This window comes from Podarcis liolepis, assembly GCF_965112155.1.
Source record: "Podarcis liolepis genome assembly, chromosome: 4".
NCBI classification, from domain to species: Eukaryota; Metazoa; Chordata; class Lepidosauria; order Squamata; family Lacertidae; genus Podarcis; species Podarcis liolepis.
The window spans coordinates 99355410-99378561 of NC_139558.1; the positions used below are offsets into that span (position 1 = coordinate 99355410).

At 47.7% G+C, this 23152-nt stretch overlaps 1 protein-coding gene across 3 annotated transcripts in view; it reads left to right on the forward strand.

The window, feature by feature from the left end:
• The window catches only part of PLEKHB1 (pleckstrin homology domain containing B1), a 41326-nt gene continuing 18174 nt past the window's right edge, over positions 1-23152 (forward strand). The window contains exons 1-4 of one of the 3 annotated variants that reach the window (XM_083500058.1): positions 1-140; positions 2342-2422; positions 8918-9070; positions 21597-21699. In XM_083500058.1, the coding sequence (XP_083356184.1) occupies positions 2386-2422; positions 8918-9070; positions 21597-21699 (293 nt within the window). In that variant the 5' untranslated portion in view covers positions 1-140; positions 2342-2385. Of the gene's footprint in view, positions 141-178; positions 494-1624; positions 1983-2341; positions 2423-8917; positions 9071-21596; positions 21700-23152 lie in introns of those variants that run through there. The other 2 variants (XM_083500059.1, XM_083500060.1) reach the window with 2 other exon arrangements.

Genomic DNA, 23152 nt, shown 5'->3' on the forward strand with positions numbered 1-23152 from the left:
AGAATTCTGTGCAAAGAGAGAGAGAGAGAAAGAGAGCTGGCGTTTGAAGGGAGGGTGTTGTGTTTCCATCTGCCAGAGGTTTGATGTGGCTGCCCGGCGAGTCCCGGGAAAGGTGGCAGCGCGCGGCGGGGGCTCTCTAGGTAAAAAGCAGGGTGAGGTGGGTGGGTGGGGAAGAGAGGACTTGGACCTGATGGGCTGGGCGAGGGATGGTGCAAAGGGGTGGCGCGTGGCGGAGTTTCTTTGCGCGCAAGAAGGCAGGCAGGCGCGGGCGCACCTGGCCATCGCGTGCGCATCTTTGCAACCCCGGGAGAGGCGGCGCAGCTTCTTATTTGCAACGGATCCACCAGGTGGGAAGGGAGGAGAGAGAGAGAGGCGACAAGGCAGCCCTGTAGCCACCCGCCCCGATCCCAGGCTTGGTGTGGGAAGGAGGGAGCGGAGCTGATCCACCTTACCCAGCCCCAAGGCGCATCCATCCCCTTCGTTCAGGAGAAATGTGAGTGATCTGAGCGGTCCAGCAAGCGGGTGTAACCGAACCCTGGTCCAGGCAACGTCAGAGCGCGGCGACCCGGGTTCATTTTGAGTTCTCTTTCCTCTGCCGGAGGTGGAATCGCAAATAGAGTTTGGGTCCAGTTTCAAGCTCCAGATTAGCGGAGCAGATTTGTGCGGGCAGAGACGGGAACGCAGAGATAAACTTTGGGGATCCTTTCCCATCCGGCTTTGGGTTTCTCCTGCCGCCACTGGAAAAAAAATATATCTCCTCTCTTCTCCACATTTATCCCTCGCCTTGCAGGCTTCATCCAGCCAGGTAGATCCGAGGCAGGTTTACCTGGGGGGAAGCGCCAGATGAGGCTTGCTCCCTTATAAGTGTATATTGGGCGACAGCCTCAATGGTACTTTTTTGTAGTATTTTTGTTGCCCTGTTTGAACGAAACTCCTGGACTTTTCACCGCTCGTTTTTATCTTCATTATTTCATAGACTAAAAACAGATTTTTTTGTTATTCTTAAAAATTGTTTAATTTCGGATTCCATGTGCTTCCATGTGCTCCTATGATTCTGCAGACCCGAATCTTCCTTCCCCTTTCTGCTCTGGGTTCCTGGCCACCCACCCCGTTCATTGATTGATTGATTGATTGATTGATTGATTGCATTTATATCCCCTCTGATTGGCTACAAGGAACTCCAGGTGGCCTACAGGGTTCTTCTCTCCCCCCTCCCCCCTTATTATTACTGTTTCAAATATTATTATTTTTTTGAAAGATTTCCCATAAGAAACAAGAGTACATTCGGTGTCTCTGTTTTCAAATTGTAGAGTCTTTCATAAAGGTCAATTACAGTCAATATGAGGCATTTTTTGTTGTTGTAAGCAATGTGGGGTTGAGGGGGGGCGAGAAGGGGGGAGAGAGAAGGGGAAGGAGGATTGTCGTGAGAGATGGCAGTGGCTGGGTCCAGGCTCACCCAGCGAAAGGTTCGTGGCTGAGTGGGGGGATTTGAACCCTTATCTCTCCCAGGTCCAAATCCAACTCTAACCATTATACCACATTTCCCCCAACCCCCTTGCCTGGCCGCTTTGTGGCGCCATGCTTATATTCCCCACCGTCTTGATTCCATTTCTGTACTTCTGCCAAGTTCTGCGCTCTGTGTGTCTGCGCAAATTAGTGAAATCATATGCTTTCAAGCCGTGTGGGTTTGTTTATGTGGCAGAACCCGGAATGGGTGGGTGTTTATACTCTCTGTTTCCCCCCAACCTGGTTTTCATTGTGAGCCTGACTGCACAGTGAAGGGGTGTTTTGCAACAGCTCAGCAGCAGAAAGGAGCCGGGACGTTTAGAAAGCAGTTTAAAGCAGCCTTCTCCAACCCAGGTGTTTTGGACTACAATTCCCACCAGCCCCGCTAGGGGTGGAATGATGGGAATTGTAGTCCAGAACAGCTGGAGGGCCCCAGGTTTGGGGAGGCTGCTTGGAAGCGATGCCCTGCGCTCCAGGTATGTTCTAGAGAGCTTCAGTTAAAGATAGAAGCAAAATGCTAATCTCTAAATCCCGCAGAGGGAAAAGGCGCCGCAGCCTCCCCTCCCCACCCTTTTGTAATTTACATAACAGAGATAATTCGAGAGGAGAATTAAAAAAAGATCTGGTTAGCCGCACACTCTGTGCCTTTATTTAGAAGTCCAGTGACCCCAATTGCCGCTCTCCTCCCTCCTCTCCACCCCACGGTTGGAAAATTCCCACTAGCAGAAAAAAACAAGTTGTTTTCTCGGACAGGAGAGAGAGGAGTGAAGGTGATCTGATGTTACATCCTGATAGTTCTGCATTCCTAACTCCTGCCTTTCCTCTCCTTCTTAAGTTCTTCTCCTCCTGGGATAGATCAGCCTGGAGATCGCTGCAGAAATGGCCCTGCTGAAATGCGGTTGGCTCTGGAGACAGAGTAAGTCTTAGCCTGGGAATTTACGACTATATAATAGCCCCTTTCTTCTTCCGAAGAGAGGCGGGCAAGCTTCTGGGACTGCTGCCTTTGCTGGGTTCATGATGGGGTGCTTGAGAGACCAGTTATGTCTTGGGATTCCTTGCACAGTTCGAACCCCGAGCCCCGAATCAGTACACAGCCCGTTTGTGTCTGCTTGGGAGCAGGGACTTACTCCCAGGTAAGCTTGCAAAAGATTGTGAAAAACCAGCTAGAGATGGACAAAGCTGTCTGCTTCCCAGACACAGCTGGCTGACTACTGTCAAAAATGGGAAGGTGAACCAGGTACGGTCCAGAAAGGCTCTTTTCATACTCTTATCATGTTTTTCATATTCTGTTGGGTGGGGTATAAATAAATAAATTATTATTATTATTATTATTATTATTATTATTATTATTATTATTATTATATCTTAGGGCATTTGGTACCAGAAGCAGAAACTCCATCAGCACTCCCCCAAAGGTGGTGGAATGCAACAATCCCTTTAACAATGTTCACTTTGCTTTGCTGTAATGATATTCCAACTGCCCAATGGTAGGACAGGCCCAGAAAATCCCTGACCACTGGTCCTGTTAGCTAGGGATGATGGGAGTTGTAGTCCCAAAACATCTGGAGGACCGAGTTTGGGAGTTCCTGTTTTACATGGTCTTAAAACACTGACAGTCCATATTGATTCTCCACAGGCAGTTTTGTGAGGTTGGTGGGAGAGCTTCTTCCCTTATGTATAAAAAGAAGGGAGACCAGGTTTAATCAGAGGCATTTTCCTTTGTCGGCGTGTCTACTTAGGAGCAAGTCCTGTTGCATTTGGGACGTGGGTGGCGCTGTGGGTTAAACCACTGAGCCTAGGGCTTGCCGATCAGAAGGTCGGTGATTCGAATCCCCGTGACGGGGTGAGCTCCCGTTGCTCTGTCCCAGCTCCTGCCAACCTAGCAGTTCGAAAGCACATCAAAGTGCAAGTAGATAAATAGGTACCACTCCGGCGGGAAGGTAAACGGCGTTTCCGTGCGCTGCTCTGGTTCACCAGAAGCGGCTTAGTCATGCTGGCCACATGACCCGGAAACTGTCTTTTGGCTCCCTCTGTTTTATTGGCTCCCTCAGCCAATAAAGCGAGATGAGTGCCGCAACCCCAGAGTCGGACACAACTGGACCTAATGGTCAGGGGTCCCTTTACTTTTACCTGTTACATTCACTGGGGCTTCCTCCCAGGTAAAGGGGGTCAGGATCGGAACCTTACTTGTTTGCTCGCTTCCGTCCTGCTTCTCTGCCCAGGCAGTTTGCCACTATTAAATAAAAAAAATAATGGGGGAAACCAATAAGAAGTTACAGCAGGCAAAGTAATAATGAATTTGATGCAGCCTCTTGACATTGCAAGACTCTGACCCCCATGAGCTCCAGCTAGCAGCCAGGGAAGATGTCAGTTATATTCCATTTTGGCTACACTCGTTCCAAAAGCAAAGGTCTCCCCCTTTCCCTCGCTTGGCCTCCTCCTCTCCTCCTGTTTACTTGGAAGCAAGGCCCGTTGCTTTCGACAGAAGGTGGGCTGAGGACTGTAGCCTAGGCAACATTTTGTTCCAAACCGCTCTGCTCAAGGCAATCATCCACCTGAATAACTGCTGAAGCCACCCAGGCAGAAGAAACCTCTCCTCGCTCTCTGCGCTGCCGTCCGTCCCCTTGAAGTTGGACCACCTGTTCCTGCTCGCTGTCTCCAGAGAGATGCACGAGTGAGAGCAAACACATGGGGTCCCCTCTCCTCTCGTCCTCCAGAACCTTCCTCGGGGTCCTTGTTCGACGCCTGCTCTTCTCTAATGCAGAGAGACGCGGGTGGCGCTGTGGTCTAAACCACTGAGCCTCTTGAGCTTGCCGATCAGAAGGTCGGCGGTTCGAATCCCCGCGACGGAGTGAGCTCCCGTTGCTCTGTCCCAGCTCCTGCCAAACTAGCAGTTCGAAAGCACACCAGCGCAAGTAGATAAATAGGTACCGCTCCAGCGGGAAGGTAAACGGCGTTTTCGTGCACTCTGGTTTCCATTGTGGTGTCCCGTTGCGCCAGAAGCAGTTTAGTCCTGCTGGCCGCATGACCCGAAAGCTGTACGTCGGCTCCCTCGGCCAATAAAGCGAGATGAGTGCCGCAACCCCAGAATCGGTCACGACTGGACCTAATAGTCAGGGGTCCCTTTACCTTTACCTGTCAGCCACAGGATAGCGCCTGACGTCTCCCCCATCTGGAAGCGCAGGCCTGGAGAGCCTGGTGTTATGTACTGAAGTTCTCACCCTGGGCCAGCAGGGGGAATACGGTAGATAGTTCAGGTCCACATATGCAAATAAGGGATTGAAAGTGACGTTCAGTGATAGGATAGTTACAGAAAATGGTTACTGTTGCATTGCAGTGGAGCTCTATATAAGCAGGCAGGCTGAACCCTTCAGTTCTTTTCTGGCCTGTGAATAAACAAGAGTTGTTTGAAGAATCGCTGTGTCGTCTGATATGTTCACCCACAACTTAACACCTTGGATCTCGACTGTTTTCGCACACTAATACCCCGTCCTGTAGAATTCCATCAGTTATATTTTATCTGCACGTTCGGAATTAATTTCTGGGACCGAAATGCTTTTTCTGGGCGGCCTTGAGCAGGAGAAAAAGAGGTCAGAATAGGCCAATAGATACATAGACAGTCCCTCGATCAAGCAAGTTTTCTCCTTTGAGAGAATTCCCCACCCCACCCGACCCCATTGTATGACACCCTCAGTGGGGTCTCCTAAAACCCGAGAGAGGCGAGATGTGGAAAAGGGCCTGATTCTGTGTGATGATATTGTTGTTGTTGTTGTTACAGTGGTACCTCAGGTTAAGTACTTAATTCGTTCTGGAGGTCCATTCTTAACCTGAAACTGTTCTTAACCTGAAGCACCACTTTGGCTAATGGGGCCTCCTGCTGCCGCCACGCCACCAGAGCACAATTTCTGTTCTCATCCTGAAGCAAAGTTCTTAACCTGAAGCACTATTTCTGGGTTAGCGGAGTCTGTAACCTGAAGCATATGTAACCTGAAGCGTATGTAACCTGAGGTAACACTGTAATATTATTATTATTTATGAATTTATATACCGTCCTATACCCAGAGGTCTCAGGGCGGTTCACAGAATAAAATCAAAATATAAAACCACAAAATACATAATCAAAATAAAAGCAATAGCCTCCCCACCCCCGCCGACATTTTGATGTAACATCAGTGTTGTATATCTGCAATGTCTGCCTGTCCCTTGTTACTGTGATTCACACATTTATTCTGGGAATCTTCTTGGGATCAGGAACTGTTCTCCCAAACGAGTAAGATCCCGTGCTCCTTTGTGGTCGAGCAAGGGCTGGCTTCTCCATCCTGCTTCCTGGTCAGGCAGTGTGGAGACATGTGTGGTTAACAGTCGTAGAATCGTGGAATTGTTGGAAAGGGACCCAAGGGTCATCTAGTCCAACCCACTGCAAGGCAGGAATCACAACTAAAGCATCCCTGACACGATGCCATCCAACCTCTGCTTAAAAACCTCCCAGGAATGAGAGTTTACCCCCTTCCTTCGCATCTGCTCACGAGAGCAACTTTTTCATTCTTTCTCAAAACACCATGAGGACTAGATTCATGCCTGGAGGAGAAAAGCTTGAAATAATTTGTCAGTTGTAAGGCTTGCTGATGCACTGAATACAGTCGTATCTTTGTTTTTGAACAGCTTAGTTCTCAAATGTTTTGGCTCCCGGACGCTGCAAGCCCGGAAGTGACTGTTCCAGTTGGCAAAGTATTTTGGGCCTTCTGCGGCTTCTGATTGGCGGCAGGAGTTTCATGCAGCCAATCAGAAGCCACGCTTTGGTTTCCTAACGTTTTGGAAGTTGAATGGGCTTCCAGAACGGATTCCGTTTGACTTCCAAGGTACGACCGTATTCAGGTATTATGTTGGGGTGTTATCCAGAGTAGGAACCCTGGGTAGGTGAACAAGGCAGGAGATTATTAATAGATTATATGGTGCGCTGCTCTAAAAATGGTGGGTTCCTTTTTCCTTAAAATTAATCGTTTGAAAAGGGACACGGAACAACTCAAAATCACATGCATGTTGTTCGGAAGAATTGTACACTTTACACGTTCATACTGCATATTTAAAGCACTGTGTCGTGCCGTCTCCCAGAGACTTCTGGGAGCTGTAGTTTGTTAATGATGCAGAGATAATAATAATAATAATAATAATAATAATAATAATAATAATAATTCATTTATACCCCGCCCATCTGGCTGGGTTTCCCCAGCCACTCTGGGCGGCTCCCAACAAAATATTAACAAAATATTAAAAATACAATAAAACATCAAATATTAAAAACTTCCCTAAACAGGTCTGCCTTCAGATGCCTTCTAAAAGGAATTGGGAGTGGCCGCTGAGACCACATAACACCGGTCCTGAGAGATCTGCATTGGCTTCCAGTACATTTCCGAGCACAATTTAAAGTGTTGGTGCTGACCTTTAAAGCCCTAAACGGCCTCGGTCCTGTATACCTGAAGGAGCGTCTCCACCCCCATCGTTCAGCCCGGACATTGAGGTCCAGCTCACAGGGCCTTCTGGCAGTTGCCTCATTGCAAGAAGTGAGGTTACAGGGAACCAGGCAGAGGGCCTTCTCGGTAGTGGCACCTGCCCTGTGGAACTCCCTCCCATCAGATGTCAAAGAAATAAGCAGCTATCTTATCTTTAAAAGACATCTGAAGGCAGCCCTGTTCAGGGAAGTTTTTAATATTTAATGCTGTACTGTTTTTAACACTTGATTGGGAGCCGCCCAGAGTGGCTGGGGAAACTCAGCCAGATGGGCGGGGTATAAATAATAAATTATTATTATTATAAATTATTATATATGTTAGGAGTCTCCTGTTCGCCTCGCAGAGCTACCATTCCCAGAGTTATATTTTGGAAGAGAGATGGGTTGTTAAACCACCCTGGGAATTTCACCACTTCAAGGCTTCCTCTGCTCCCAAATCCCTTTGGTGCTTTAGTCATCCTACCTGCAGCTGCCCACAAAAGCAAAATATAAACTGTATTTCTGTCTCTTTTTTTTCCAAAAAGGCAAGCAAAAGTTTCCCATCACTCCCTGCCCCTCAGCGAAACCAGCTTCTTTTCTCGTGTCAAATGCTTTTAGTAGACATTTGATCCCGGAGCCTCTTTGTTTATATATATAAAAAAGCAGAACAGAAATCCAGCCGACGGGGCAGAATACGAGAGGAATATGGCTGGGAAACAGAGTCAGCAAACTGCGGAGGGCATCAGAGCCCCACAGGAAGCAAGGCAGCCTTTCTCTGTGGATCGTGCCCCTGGCTTTGGCTTGGGGACAGCTTTTCATCGCTTTTTCTGGCTCCAGAGCTGGGCGAGGGATATGTAAATAGAGAGGCGCATTGACCTCGGCACTTCAAGAAGGGCTGGCAGAAAAACGAGGCATTATATTTGCATACTGCTATATCATCTCCACTTTTTTCGTCTCCGTAGTCACCTTTCTCCACCCTTCCCCCTCTCTCTCTCTTTCTCTTTTTTCCCCTTCACAATAATATTTATTATTTTTCATACAAAAGCATAACAAAAGCGAGAATAAACAGTAATAAAAGAAAAAGAATAAGGAAAAGAAAAAATATGAAACATAAAATACTTCAAATTTCCCATATATCACCACATAAACTAAAACTTGATTGAAATCCATCTTCATAAACATATTACTTGACTTCCTCTAATCTCTTCCATCTGAATTTCTTAGTAATTAAATGTAGCAGTTTCCAATATCGTTATTTCATAAAACCGTATTACAGTCATAATCAAATTTCCTAACTTTTCTTATCGTGCATTTTCTTATTTATTTATTTAATCCTAATTTAATCCTATGCCTAATTAGTTCTTTCAAGTAGTTACATATCTTTAATATTACAATATTTATTCAAATAGTATTTAAATTTCTTCCAATCTTCTTGGTGTTCCTCTTCTTTCTGGTCGCGGATTCTCCTGGTGAGATCAGCCAGCTTCATAAACTCCACCATCTTCATCTGCCGTTCTTCTACCATTGGTTGTTCTTGTGTTTTCCATTTTTTTGGCTAGTAAAATCCCTGCTGCAGTTGTTGTTATGTACTGAAGTTCTCACCCTGGGCCAGCAGGAGGATACTGTAGATAGTTATGCAAATAAGGGATCCAATGTGACGTTCAGTGATTGGATAGTTTTAGAAAGTTGTTACAGTAACGTTGTACTGGAGCTCTATATAAGCAGGCTGGCTGAGCCCTTCAGTTCAGTTCTGTCCTGGCCTGTGAATAAACAAGAGCTGTTTGAAGAATCGCTATGTCGTCTTATATGTTCACCCACAACTTAACAGTTGTGGCATACAAAAATGCTTTTACATCTTTTTTGGGCAATTCAGAACCTCTCTCTCTCTCTCTTTCTTTCTCTCTCTCTTTCCTCCCTCCACAGGCTCCATCCTGAGACGCTGGAAAAGGAACTGGTTCGTCTTGTGGGTCGACGGCACCCTCGTCTACTACCACGACGACACCGGACGCGATATGGACGGCCGGATCAACATCAAGTTCAACTGCCGGGACGTCCGGACGGGCCGCGAGTGCCGCGGTGAGTGTTCGCTCGTCACTTGTGAACCGCGCCGACGCGCGTGATCCCGCAGGAACAGAGAGCACTGGTGTTTTTCTGACGCCGGGATGGAAACCGCCTGGGGAGCCGCCGTCTATTTTTCCCTTAAACAAGTTGCTAGTTCTTAAGACTGCATCTGTTTGTTCCTTGTGTTTATATCCCACTTTCCCCTTAACCCAGCAAGGAGCTTAAAGCCGTGTGCTTGTCTCTCCCCCCTCCTCATTGAATCCCCACTGTGAGGGAGTTTGGGCTGAGAGGCAGCGACTGGTACAAGGTTGCCGGTGAGCTTCGTGGCTAAGTGAGAATTCGATCCCTGGTCTCCCTCTGGTCCTAGTCCAGCACTCTAACTGCTACACCACACCGGGTTTTCGACTGTGCAAAGGGGCTGAAAAATAGGGCTGAACTGAATTGCTTCCCACTTGCACCAAGCCTTGATGATGATGATTTATTATTTTATCATTTTTATTATTTTCTTCTTGGTTTCCCCAGCCACTCTGGGCAGCTTCCGACAGATACAGAAGCATAACAAAACACCAGACTTTAAAAACTTCCCTATACTGGGCTTCCTTCAGATGCCTTCTAAAAGTTGTAGACTTATTTATCTCCTTGACATCTGATGAGAGGCCTTCAGACTATCACAGAGGTATATTGGATCTCATTGCATATGTTTATAGTAAGCCGGTTTGCCAACATACTTAATATTTTTCATCATCTGTTCCAAGAGACCACGTTACAAACCCTTCTCGGAGTCCTTCCGTTGAATTGCCTGCCTTCCCTTTGCCTCTGGGGACCCACCTGATATTTACAAAACAGCTCTGGTTACATAAAAGAGGCTCAGAGGCACATTCTCTGCGGCAAAACATCCTCGGGGGATGGTGCTGTGTTGCAGCAGAGAGACGGTGGCTGGGAGGGATGCTTCACCCTTCCCCTGCTGGCTGCTTTCCCCCATAAACCCCTCCTCTTGTTAATAATAATAATAATAATAATAATAATAATAATAATAATAATTTATTATTTATACCCCACCCATCTGGCTGAGTTTCCCCAGCCACTCTGGGCGGCTCCCAATCAAGTGTTAAAAACAATACAGCAATTAAATATTAAAAAACTTCCCTAAACAGGCCTGCCATCAGATGTCTTCTAAAAGTCTGGTAGTTGTTTTTCTCTTTGACTTCTGGTGGGAGGGCGTTCCACAGGGCGGACACCACCACCGAGAAGGCCCTCTGCCTGGTTCCCTGTAGCTTGGCTTCTCGCAGTGAGGGAACCACCAGAAGGCCCTCAGCGCTGGACCTCAGTGTCTCGGTAGAACAATGGGGGTGGAAATGCTATATATTGGCCGAGGCCGTTTAGGGCTTTCAAGGTCAGCACCAAGACTTTGAATTGTGCTCGGAAACATACTGGGAGCCAGTGTAGGTCTTTCAAAACCAGTGTTATATGGTCTCAGCGGCCGCCGAGGTCTGTGTCAGCATCAGGCATCCTTCCTACGTTTATTTTTTGACTTGTCATTCCTGCCTAGGGGCAGGTGGTGTTCAGAGGAAGGCTTGGAGAGATGGAAAGGTGCAGGAAACATAGGGTTGTCTACAGCAGTGGTCCCCAAACTCTTGGCTCCACAAACTCATCCCCAGGGCCCGCTACCCTGTTTAAAAAGCATAATTCAGAACAGCGGCCTGCACGACCCACTAAGAAAGACGATGCTATGATGAAATTCAAAGCGGGTGGAAGTTCTGCGTTCTCTTGTTTCAAATGGATAAACAAAATTCCAGTTCTTGCATGATATTCCTTGTTGCCCTTCATAGCCAAGGAAGCAACGTCCCTCATCACCTTGCGAATCTGTGGATACTCCTTCCTTGGAGGTTTTTAAGCAGAGTTTGGGTGACCATCTGTCATGGATGCTGCAGCTGAGATTTCTGTCCCAGGTCCCTTCCAAATGTACAGTTCTGTGATTCAGTGAATTGCTGTTGTTGTTTAGTCGTGTCTGACTCTTCGTGACCCCATGGACCAGAGCATGCCAGGCACTCCTTTCTTCCACTGCCTCCCACAGTTTGGTCAAACTCAGGCTGGTAGCTTCGAGAACACTGTCCCACCATCTCGTCCTCTGTCGCCCCCTTCTCCTTGTGCCCTCCATCTTTCCCAACATCAGGGTCTTTTCCAGGGAGTCTTCTCTTCTCATGAGGTGGCCAAAGTCTTGGAGCCTCAGCTTCACGATCTGTCCTTCCAGTGAGCACTCAGGGCTGATTTCCTTCAGAATGGAGAGGTTTGATCTTCTTGCAGTCCATGGGACTCTCAAGAGTCTCCTCCAGCACCAGAATTCAAAAGCATCCATTCTTCGGCGATCAGCCTTCTTTATGGTCCAGCTCTCACTTCCATACATCACTACTGGGAAAACCAGGGCTTTAACTATACGGACCATTGTCAGCAAGGTAATGTCTCTGCTTTTAAAGATACTATCTAAGTTGGTCATTGCTTTTCTCCCAAGAAGCAGGAGTCTTTTAATTTCGTGATTGCTGTCACCATCTGCAGTGATCATGGAGCCCAAAGAATTAATTGCACATTTTTTCAAAACCCCATTTGAAAATGTTAGTTTAATCAATTCAGCTTAACTGATCCAGTTGTACCAGCTTTCCTCCCTGGGGCAGAAGCAACATTCCTCCCTCTGCCCTCTTCCTGTCTCTCCTCCCTCTGTTGGCATGTTTTTGCTCTTGCACTGCTTGGTACCACAGTGCTGAGTCACACAGAGCATTCTTTCGCAGACAATGGATGGAAAGAAACAGCCCAAACAAAGGGCTGGTTCATGCAGCTCCATGCCTCTCCTTGCTGAGTCTTCCAGCAGCAAAAAATTAAAATTAAAAATTGCAACGCTCTGCAGTTGCCCAAGCTGCCTGCCAGTTTGCAGCTCACTCCCTGCAGGGGATTCCGGGATATTGATGCATAATGTTCAATAAACTTTAAGTGACCTGTTCATCTCATTTTTCCTCCCTGGCTACAGCTGGGGCTGAAAGGGAACTCGCCGCTCTTCCAGCCTGAACGCTTGAAAAAGTCAAATTCCTCTTCCCAAAATGTGACTTTTAAAAAACAACAACTTTATTACATTTTTGAAATTTACAAAGAATAAAAAAAATAAAGTGATCCTAAATCACATATTCTGAGATAAGGAAAAAAAATTAGTGCAAAATACAGAATAGAAATGTATAAAGATCTAAGGCAGTGTTTCCCAACCGGTGTTCCGCGGCACACTAGTGTGCCGCGAGAGATTGCCTGGTGTGCCGTGGGAGGGAGGCGGGCGAGGCGGGCGGCGAGAGGCGGGCGGCGGCGGCGAGGATCCGCGTCGAGCCGGGGCGGCTCCGCGGTGGTGGTGCCGAGGTTTCTCTCTCCATTCTCCCCTCACACACACACACAGGAAATAACACAGGATCAGCTGACAGGACCCGGCCAATGGGGCGGCGGCGGGGCAGCGCGCGCAAAAGGGAGGAGCGCGAGACAGCGGACGAGGAGGAGGCCGGCATGTCCGGGCAGCAGCAGCAACAACAGCAGCAGCAACTCCCGGCGACGGCTCCTCAAGCCCCGGGCAACCCTACTCACTCACCAGCCTCGGCCGCCCTCTTGCTCCACCCGCCGCCGCCTCCCCCGCCACCGCCGGCCACCTCGGCCCCGCCGCCGCCCCCTCCTCCGCCCGCTATCGCCGCCGCCTCAGCTGCCCCCCCCCCGCCGCTGCGGCTGCGCTCCACTCACTGCTCGCAGGAGGAGCAGCCGCTGCAGCAGCGCCGACGCTGTGTGTGTAAGCAGAAGCAGGGATGGTTTGTGCTGCTGGAGTGGCTTCTCCTGCTTTTGCAAAGCAGCGCAGGCGGAAAAAGGGGAGCGAGAGGCTGGGCAGCGGGCGAGGCAGCGGGAAGTGTGTGTGAGCGAGGCGCCGCCGTTGCGAAGCATGTTGTTTACATGCCAAGGGGTGCCTTGTGGAAACAGGGTGGCGAGGGAGCGCGCAGGAGAGGCAGCAGCAGCGCAAGGCTGACATAGGCTGAGTCAGCAAAGTTGGGGGCTTGGAGCAGGGATGGGGTTGGGGGGTGAGAAAGAGGCATGCGGAAAAGGAGCCACGGGGGGGGGGCAGCACAAGTGTGTGAGTGTGAGAGAGGAAGTGTTGGAAATAGTGAACCTTTAACAGCGCCTGGGGCAGTGCAAGTGTGTGCGTGGGAGCCACTAGGGAAAATTGATAGTGCAAGACAAACAGGCTGTGTGCTTGAAGCAGGGCAGGTGTGAGTGTGTGTGTGTGTGTGAGAGAGAGAGAGAGAGAAATGAGATGGGACACTACAAATATGTGTGTCTCTATGTTGTGAAATGAAAGCATAATCAATGCACATGCATGCTCTCGCTCTCTTTCTCACACAGACACACATAGAGCATGTGTGTTGAAACTGGCAAAGAGGATGTGAAAAGAGGGAGAGAGGAATTTTGTGTGTGAGAGACAGCAAGTGCATGGGTGCGAGTGCGAGTGCTTAAAAAAAAATGTTAAAAGATAGTTGCATGCCTGACGCCAGATGTGTGAGGGGGTCGCTCTGTGTCCCCAGGATGCTTTGGGGGAGGAAGCCATGTTGCTTTACATGTATGGTACACAGAGCCTCAGTCGCTAAACCTAACCTACTTCAAGGGCAGGCTGTGTGCGTGGGAGAACCATGCATGCCAACTTGAAGTGCTTGGGAGGATAAATAACTAACTAGAGGGGAGCAAGGGAGAAACACCATATAGTGATTAAAAAACAACAACACATGGAGATTGTGAATACATGTAGACACCAATTTCTTTCCATACATCCAGTGGCGTAGCGCCACCGACGCGTGGCCGGGCACAGGCAGCCTCCGCACCCCGACACCGACGCCATCCCCTCGGCCCAGCCACAGGCGGTGGCTGCTTCTGCCGACTGGGAGGGAGGAGAGCTCCGAGGGGCCTCGCCGCGCCCTGCGCTCCCCAAAACCCTCCGAGAGGAAGCCGGCGGGCGTGCGAGGGTCTCCCAGCGGAAGGGGGCGCCGCTGGCTCCGGCTCTCAGCGCAAGTCTCAGCCACAGGGGTGGGGGGAGGACGGAGCACAGCTGGAAGCCCCCGGACCGGCCGGGAGGAGGAGAGGCGCTCGCCAAGCCCGGATCTGGAGCTCCACCTACAGCCCAAGGAGAGGAGGGGGCGGGGAGGCGCCCGAGGGGAGGGGGCTTCGGCTGCTTCGGCCCGCGGGGGCTCCGCAAATAATAAATTTAATAAATTCATGCTGAGCCTTTGGGGGGGGGTCCTTGGCTCCTTCGCTCGCCCCCAGCCCCAGTGGCGTAGCGTGGGGGTGCAGGGGGACCCGGGCGCAACATCTGGGGGGCGCACGCTCGCACTCAAGTGCTAAAATCTACGGGTTAGGGGGCGCAAATTACTTGCCTTGCCCCGGCTGCTGACAACCCACGCTACGCCACTGCTTGGAGGTTCCCCGGCAAGGGGGAGGGAAAAAATTTGAAACTTACACTTTCGTGCGTCCCTCCCGGGGTGACGCTGAGCGCTGACGTCACAGGGCTGTAATGGTGGTGTGCCTCGAGATTTTTTTCATCAAACAAGTGTGCCTTTGCCCAAAAAAGGTTGGGAAACACTGATCTAAGGTAAACAGGACAACAATGAAAAGGAAAATAATACAAAAAATATTAATAAAAAAGAAAAGAAAGGAAAGGAAAAATAAAAACTCAACAAAAAAATCAAAACAAAACAGAAAAATATTTATCAAAAACAACATTATTTAAAGTGTACAAACCATAACTTAAATATTCTATACACAAAATCCTAAAAAGAAATTACCTTCATACTGGTTTGAGTCCCTTATAAATTTGTTGACTTCCCTCTATCTCTTTGCAGTTTCAACTCAACTATTACATTTAAATTAGCTGTATTTAATTGTTTGTCTGGACAGGATGAAAAAAATTTCCTCTTCCCAAAATTTGAGAGTCTTTTTGTCCCAACACCATTCTCAAATCTGTTTGATTCAGAATCATTTTTCATGCATGAAATTGGAATGCCTTTGAATTGCTTTATTGTTCTTGGTTTTCCCATGAAGTTGCTTCAAGGTATTTCATGGGAAGCGGAATAAAATCGATTCAGCACCTCGTTTCTTACATTTATATCCCACCTTTCCTCCCAGGATCTCAGAGTCGGGGACATAATTTTTCTCCCTTCCGTTTTATTCTCACAACAACCCTTTGAGGTAGGTCAGGCTGAACGAGGCCGTGACTGGCCCAGGGTCACCCAGCGAGGTTTGTTGCTTGAGTGGGGATTCGAACCCTCCTCTTCCAAGTCTTAGTCCACTGCTCTCTTTCGGAGGAAGAGAGGAGAACTAGCCCTGAAGAAGAGTTTGGATTTGATATCCCACCTTTCACTCCCTTTAAGGAGTCTCAAAGCGGCTAACATTCTCCTTTCCCTTCCTCCCCCACAACAAACACTCTGTGAGGTGAGTGGGGCTGAGAGACTTCAGAGAAGTGTGACTGGCCCAAGGTCACCCAGCAGCTGCATGTGGAGGAGCGAGGAAGCGAACCCGGTTCACCAGATTACAAGTCCACCGCTCTTAACCACTACACCACACTGGCTCCCTGCTGTACATCGGGGAGGGCTGTGTGGAGAGAGCCTCTTCCTTTAAATTCCTAGGAGTTTATCTTAGTGAAGACCTTACTTGGAAAATAAATACAACCCAAGTGGTTAAGAAAGCCCAACAGAGACTCCATCTCCTCAGAGTACAGTCATACCTCGGGTTGAAGTAGCTTTGGGATAAGTATTTTCAGGTTGCGCGCTGTGGCGACCAGGAAGTAATGGAGCTCGTTACTTCTGGGTTTCGCCGCTCGCGCATGCGCAGACAGTAAAAATGATGTCACGCGCATACGCAGAAGCAGTGAATCATGACCTGCACATGCGCAGACACGCGGACGTGGGTTGTGTTCACTTCTGGATGCAAACGGGGCTCCGGAACGGATCCCGTTCGCATCCAGAGGTACCACTGTATTGCGGAAGAATGATGTCAATCAACATTTGATGATCTCCTTCTACCGGTCCACAGTAGAAAGTGTCCTTTCCTACTGCGTCACGGTGTGGTACCCTGGTTTGACATCAACGGATAGGAAGTGCCTACAGAGGGTGGTGAATACAGCACAAGATATTATGGGCTGTCCGGTGAATCCACTGGATGAAATAGCGGAAGAACGTTGCCTCAGGAGAGAGAGGAAATTTCTCAGGGATGATTCACACCCTGGCCGGCACTTTCTTGATTTCCTGCCCTCGGGCAGAAGACATAGAAACATGATTAGTCGCCCCAACAGGGTAAAGAACAGCTTCTATCCGTGGGCTGTCAGGATGCTGAATGAAAAGATAACAACAGGGCAACTGACTTTGGGGTTTGGTGGGTGTGTATCAGTAAATGAGGGGAATTAAGTCTAAGAGAGCTGGGTGGGGGGTGCTCGTGTAATCTCACTGTATACAAGTTGTACAAGTGACAATGAAGTAAAGGTAAAGGGACCCCTGACCATTAGGTCTAGTCGTGACCGATTCTGGGGTTGCGGCACTCATCTCGCTTTACTGGCTGAGGGAGTCGGCGTACAGCTTCCGGGTCATGTGGCCAGCAGGACTAAGCCACTTCTGGTGAACCAGAGCAGCACACGGAAACGCCGTTTACTTTCCCGCCGGAGCAGTGCCTATTTATTTACTTGCACTTTGACGTTCTTTCGAACTGCTAGGTTGGCAGGAGCAGGGACCGAGCAACGGGAGCTCACCCCGTCGCGGGGATTCAAACTGCCGACCTTCTGATCGGCAAGTCCTAGGCTCTGTGGTTTAACCCACAGCGCCACCCGCGTCCCGGCAATCAAGCATTTCAATTCAATTCTAACCATCAGGGACAGGGGGATAGCAAAAGCCCAACAGAAATCTCTGAGGCAGAATTTCCCCCTCCCTTCACCCCACTGTGACCTCCAAGCGCAAAGAAGATTTGCTTCCAAGCCCAGCTCAGGTCAGGGACAGACAAGTTTGCTCTCTGCGTTTTTGACTCGAGGCTGGATTTCCTACTGACGTCAAGCAGAGAATTTGGGGCAGCTGAGACCCAGCCAAGTGTATCAGACCTCTGTCCTGGTGCAGTAGCCTCCCTCCCAAGCACCACATATGGAGCTGGTTGCGGAGATTTTCAAAACGGCAGTCTTGCCTAGTGGCAAGGATACTCTCATCACAGGTTTAAGGGCAGGGCCCCAATAACTGGAAATAGATATGGGGGCTAATTCGCCTGGGTCTAATTAAAGCTTTGTCAATTACACGCCCCGGAAGGTTTCACAGTCAGGCAGAGAAATCCAGAGACATCCTTGCCAAATCTTGGAAGTTCTTTAACCTTAATAATTTAGATCGCTGGTATCCAAGGGTTTGGCAAATTGCCCTTCTTGAAAAGAGATTTCGTATGCTAAATGTCTCTAAAGGGCAGAGCTCAAACAACCCCTTTTTTAAAAAAAAATGGCATGGTTTTATTTCTTATGCAAATATTGAGGCATGTGTTTCCTTCAGTGCTATCAGCCTATGCAAATGGTTGGCTCCTTAAGGACTACATAGAACCTTTAGCTTCAGGAACGATGGAACCTATGGATGGAGAATATTTTCATTTTTGCAAATCTTTATGATTTGAAATGGGAATCTCTGTTACGAGTAAATACTTTTCGATCCCTTTTGGAGCTGTGCTGCTTCTTTGTCCTTTTGTCCTTCCAGGCTGTGACACTTTACGGTTTTGAATTTTGATTCCCTGTTTTCTTTCTTTCTGCTAAGTTTGCACTTTTCTTTTTATAACAAATCAATGCTTTTTATTTTTTTCCTGATCCGTTCTTTCCCATGCCAAGAATGGAACTTGGATGGAGTTTTTTTGGGGGGGGACACTGTCCTCTCTCTCTCGTCTGGTCTCTTCTGAACGCTGCCCCATCTCCTGAGTGTCTCTGGGATCCTTGCCAGATCTTGCACCGCCGTTAGTTTTGTTGTGGTTTCAGCAGGAGCCACCAAGTCGGCAGCTTCTCCCCAAGGTCCCAATTACTCCGTCGGTTGCAGCAGCTAATCTGACATGCAGAGGCATTCGGCTCGCTCGACTGCGTGCGGCTGATTCCTTGCTTTGCCACAGACTTTCCCTTCCAAATCGGCATGTTTTTTGGTTCTCCAGCAGCGGGAAGCCTTGGGCTGATTCTGGGGCTATCCGGCGAGTTTTTGGGCGAAATGAGCTGCGGGAGCTTCCTTGCGCAACCCACCTTTGAGGCTTTGAGAATTCCTGCTTTCCTTTATTTATATATATTTTTATTAATTTTTTTAACATATCATTTCCTTTTTAAAAAAATGAATTAGTTTTTTTAACATATCATTTCCAACAATCATTGAACATAACTTCTTATCTTATACAATATTTTAGACTTCTGTCAACACCTCTGATGATTTCCTGTTTTTATCACTTATTTTGCATTTCTTAATTTATCTATTACTAATTATTATTATTAATTTATCTATTATCATTAACTAATAATTCTCCTCATAGTCTTTCTTGCAATATTTCATACGATCCTCCTTACAAAACCTCTTGCAGTCCTACTAGCGTAATCTGTTCATTACTATTACTTTTCAAATAGTTCGTATATTTACTCCAGTCTTCTAAGAATCTCTGATCCCGCAGGTTTTGAATCCTTCCTGTTAATTTATCCAATTCTGCATAGTCCATCAATTTCATCTGCCATTCTTCTTTCGTCGGTAATTCTTCTTGCTTCCATTTCTGTGCCAATAACATTCTTGCTGCCGTTGTTGCATATAAAAACAATTTGCTATCCTGTCTCTTAATGTCCTCCCCTACAATGCCAAGTAAAAATTCCTGCTTTCCTTTAAAAGGAAAAGAAGTTCTCCAACTGCAGCGCTCGCAGGCCAGTGTTTCCCGTTTGTCAGTGCTTATACTCCATTTTTTAGATTTGCCTTGAGAGAGTCTTTGAACCTCTTTTGTTGACCACCAGCATTACGCTTTCCATGTTTAAGTTTGGAATAGAGCAGTTGCTTTGGAAGACGATCATCAGGCATCCGCACAACATGACCAGTCCAACGAAGTTGATGTTGAAGAATCATTGCTTCAAACCTGGTGATCTTTGCTTCTTCCAGTACCCTGCCATTAGTTCGCCTGTCTTGTTGATCCATCTAGCTCAGTATTGTCTACACTGGCAGGCAGCATCAGAACATAAGAAAAGCCTACCAGGTCAGGGAAAATGATGCTGTCACACTAAAAGATCTGTCTCTCTCTCTCTCTCTCTCTCTCTCTCTCTCTCTCTCCCCCCCCCCTAGATGTGCCCTTTTAGTATAGTGTACGGTATTCAAAAATCGTGTTCCCTTTGTATTTATGGCAGTCCTGTGTCGAACATCTTTGGAAGTTGCTTTGTAAAAAGCGATGGATGAAAAGCTAAACGATAGGAAAGGTAGCATACAGGCATCCCAGCTGCCTCTTAACGGTCCATAGATGGGGCCTTGGACGGATCCGGACCCTGTAATAGCAAGGGGCCAATCTCTCCAATCTCTGCGCTTCAGCCCATCTGTGGGAAGACCATTTGACTACCAAGCACATTGAGTGTGGTTTTGTGGGAAACTGAATTCTGAGGGGTTTTTAAAAAAACAGAACAAGAGGGATAATAACTCCTTGATTAATTACAAGGTCCTTTGAACCTGATCCCAGGCAAAGTAATGGGAAATTAATAAAGATATTCTGACCAGGCGTTTTAATCAACACGTTGAACGCAGTTTAATGAACACGATTAGAGCAAAACGTCTCATCTATTATTTTATTAAATAAAGACCACGTTTAGTGTAGTTTCTGGTTTCCGTCTTCCCTGCCCAAGGGGTGGGTGAGCTTGTATAGAATCCACAGGCTTTGGGCAAGGGGGGTCCTGGGAGTGGGAGTGGGAAGGGGTCCCGTAAAGGATGCTGCCTGGCACCAAGGTCAGGATGGCATCTCTCCCTCCTCCCCCCCCCCCGATTCCAGGGACAGAAGCCGAGCAAGGCTGGCAGTCGAATGTTCCTCCAGCTTCCTCTGGATGTGGGTTGCGCTGTGGTCTAAACCTCTGAGCCTCTTGGGCTTGCTGATCAGAAGGTTGGTGAGCTGCCGTTGCTCTGTCCCTGCTCCTGCCAACCTAGCAGTTCGAAAGCACACCAGTGTGAGTAGATAAATAGGTACCGCTGCGGCAGGAAGGTAAACGGCGTTTCCGTGCGCTCTGGCTTCCGTCATGGTGTCCCATTGCACCAGAAGCCGTTTAGTCCTGCTGGCCACATGACCCGGAAGAACTGTCTGTGGACAAACACCAGCTCCCTCGGCCTGAAAGCAAGATGAGCGCCACAACCCCAGAGTCGCCTTTGACTGGACTTCACTGTCCAGGGGTCCTTTACCAGCTTCCTCCAGTTCACCAGTTGGGGCTTGCAGCTGGAACCTTCTGCAAGCCAAACAGCTGCTGTTCCACTGAGCTCCTCTCCACCCAGTAGTCTACTATGTCTTGGTGCACAGCTGCTTTTCCTGCTGTGTCGCTTGAAAACTTTTTCCGAGAAGTATCCACGCTCACTCTGCAGACCTTCTGAATGCAAAGCAGGGGAGCAGACGTTCATTTCTGACGCCTTCATCGTCTGAACCTACTTTCTTTCCTAATTCGTTTATTTGGTTTTCAAATCAAAGTTTTACTTTGTGTAAAATAGGAAAATTTGATAAAACGGACAGTAAGTCAGACAACAGGGAGAAACTTTAGGCAAGTGCAAATTTAAGGAATTTAATCAGGGGACGCAATGGGTGGATCGGAGGTCAAGTTAAATTGAATCACAAAAAGCAAGTATCAGTTAAGGAATGAAAGATTGTATACTTTTATTTTTAGCTTAATGTCAGTTGATCATCTTTGTTATGTTATGCAATTTTCAATCAATAAAGCATTTATTTTTTAAAAATCAAAGTTTTACAATCACATATCCAATAGATAACATAGAAACTAGATTCCAAGGAATCTCCTGGACTTCCCTCCTCCCCTTTGTGGGTCCTTTTTTGAATCATTTCCTCCTGCATCTTTTATAATAATCCAAATCTTTCCATCTCCATTATGTCCAAAATTCACCATTAAACTACAAGTGTTATTCTGGTCCTGCTAACAGTTTACAATGGTTTTTAAGATAAATTATAAATTTTTCCCATTCCTTATTGAAATTTTGGTCTTCTTGATTTCTGATTCTTCCTGTCATTTGAGCCATTTCGGCATAAATCCATCTGCCATTCTTCTCTGTGTAGGAATATTTATCTTCTTTCCATCTCTGGGCCAATAACATCCATGCAGCTGTGGTCGCATACATAAATATTTTTTTCTGCTCTCTTGGGGTTTCGGCATCTAGAATTCCTTTTTTAAAAAAAGATTTGGTTTTTTAATGAAAAAGTTGTGCATTTTAAACATTTCCCCCCCAACTAATCCCCCCCCCTTTTGTCTGCCTCTCCTTTGGCTTTCCAGACATCCCTCCTCCTGAAGGCAGAACCCGCGAGTGTCTGATGTGCATCGTGCAAAGAGACGGCTCCAAAACGATGCTGTGTGCCGAAAGCGAGGACGACGCTGTGTAAGTTGCTGCAATAACAATCCCATTTTACAGGTGGACAATTGAGGCCAAGACTTGCCCATAGCTGCTCAGTTTAATATGAGTTAGTATTAAATATTCTGCATTTCATATAGTTGTTATTGTTATGAATTGTCCCCCCCCCTTCGCCCCAAGGTTCCCAGGTGGGTTCCAGCATTAAAAAAAAATTAAAACAACTTGCGGCCGTGAAAATAAAGTGCGTCCTTACAGCACACACCTCAAGCCCCTTCACCATCCTCTGAAAAAATACAATGAAGGTGCCAGGTGTATCCCTGTGAGGAGTTGCACGGCTTAGGGGCTGCCACAGAGAAGGCCATGTCCCCCTGGGCTACTGTCAGGAGTTCAGCCTACACTCGAGTAGGACCCTGGCAGAGACACATGCCCAACTGGCATGTTCTCTTGCTCCTGGTCGATCGTTCGGGAGCTTCAAAAGCTTTCTCCTGTCCGAACATCACAGCGACCGATGCCAACAGACACCAGCACACTTAGGGATCCGCAGAGTCTTCGCAGTTTGCGTGACAGAGCTCAGCATTTTGGCTAATCTACTTTATTTACATATAAACACACACGGAACACTGCAACATGGCTCCCTCTCTCTCTAACATCAGACAGCAAAGAAAAAAAGAATAAAGGACAATAGTCCCACTTCATGGAACACAGTAACATAAACATCCTCTCTCCGTCACTTCCCACTCTGTGGAGTCAAAACACATACCGTCGTGTGATAGACAAAAATCCCATGACTGCAATCATGGAGCAGGAATTCTAACATCCTCCCCCAAGCCTCTGAGGGCACAGGAACTACCAAGAAGATGATCCCAGCACCTGAGAGGATCTGTAGGGAAGGAATCAAAGAATTGTAGAATAGGAAGGGACCTTAGGGTCATCTAGTCCAACCCCCTGAAATGCAGGAATCTCAGCGAAAAAGTCCATGGCAGGAGGAAGAGGCCTTTCAGATATTTGCAGCCTGGGTCAATTAGGACTTCAAACACCAATGTGAGCCCCTGGAATTGGACCTGGAAACGAGCCAACGACCAATACAGATTAAGAACTTAATTAATTCTGGAGGTCTGTTCTTAACCTGAAACTGTTTTTAACCTGAGGTACCACTTTATAGCTAGTGGGGCCTCCCGCTGCCGCCTCACGATTTCTGTTCTCATCCTGAAGCAAAGTTCTTAACCCGAGGTACTATTTCTGGGTTAGCAGAGTCTGTAACCTGAAGAGTCTGTAACCTGAAGAGTCTGTAACCCGAGGTACCACTGTACGTATTAATTAATACTGTTAAATATGGGAGCTAAGAAGGGGGAAATGGGTCTGCAGCCCTCTTTCCTCCACAATGTCCCGTGACTCTGGTTCCACGATCTGTAAAATGGGAACAGACGGGCTCGACTGTCAAAACAATCGCCGGCCACTGAACCCTGAGAAAACTGCTGGA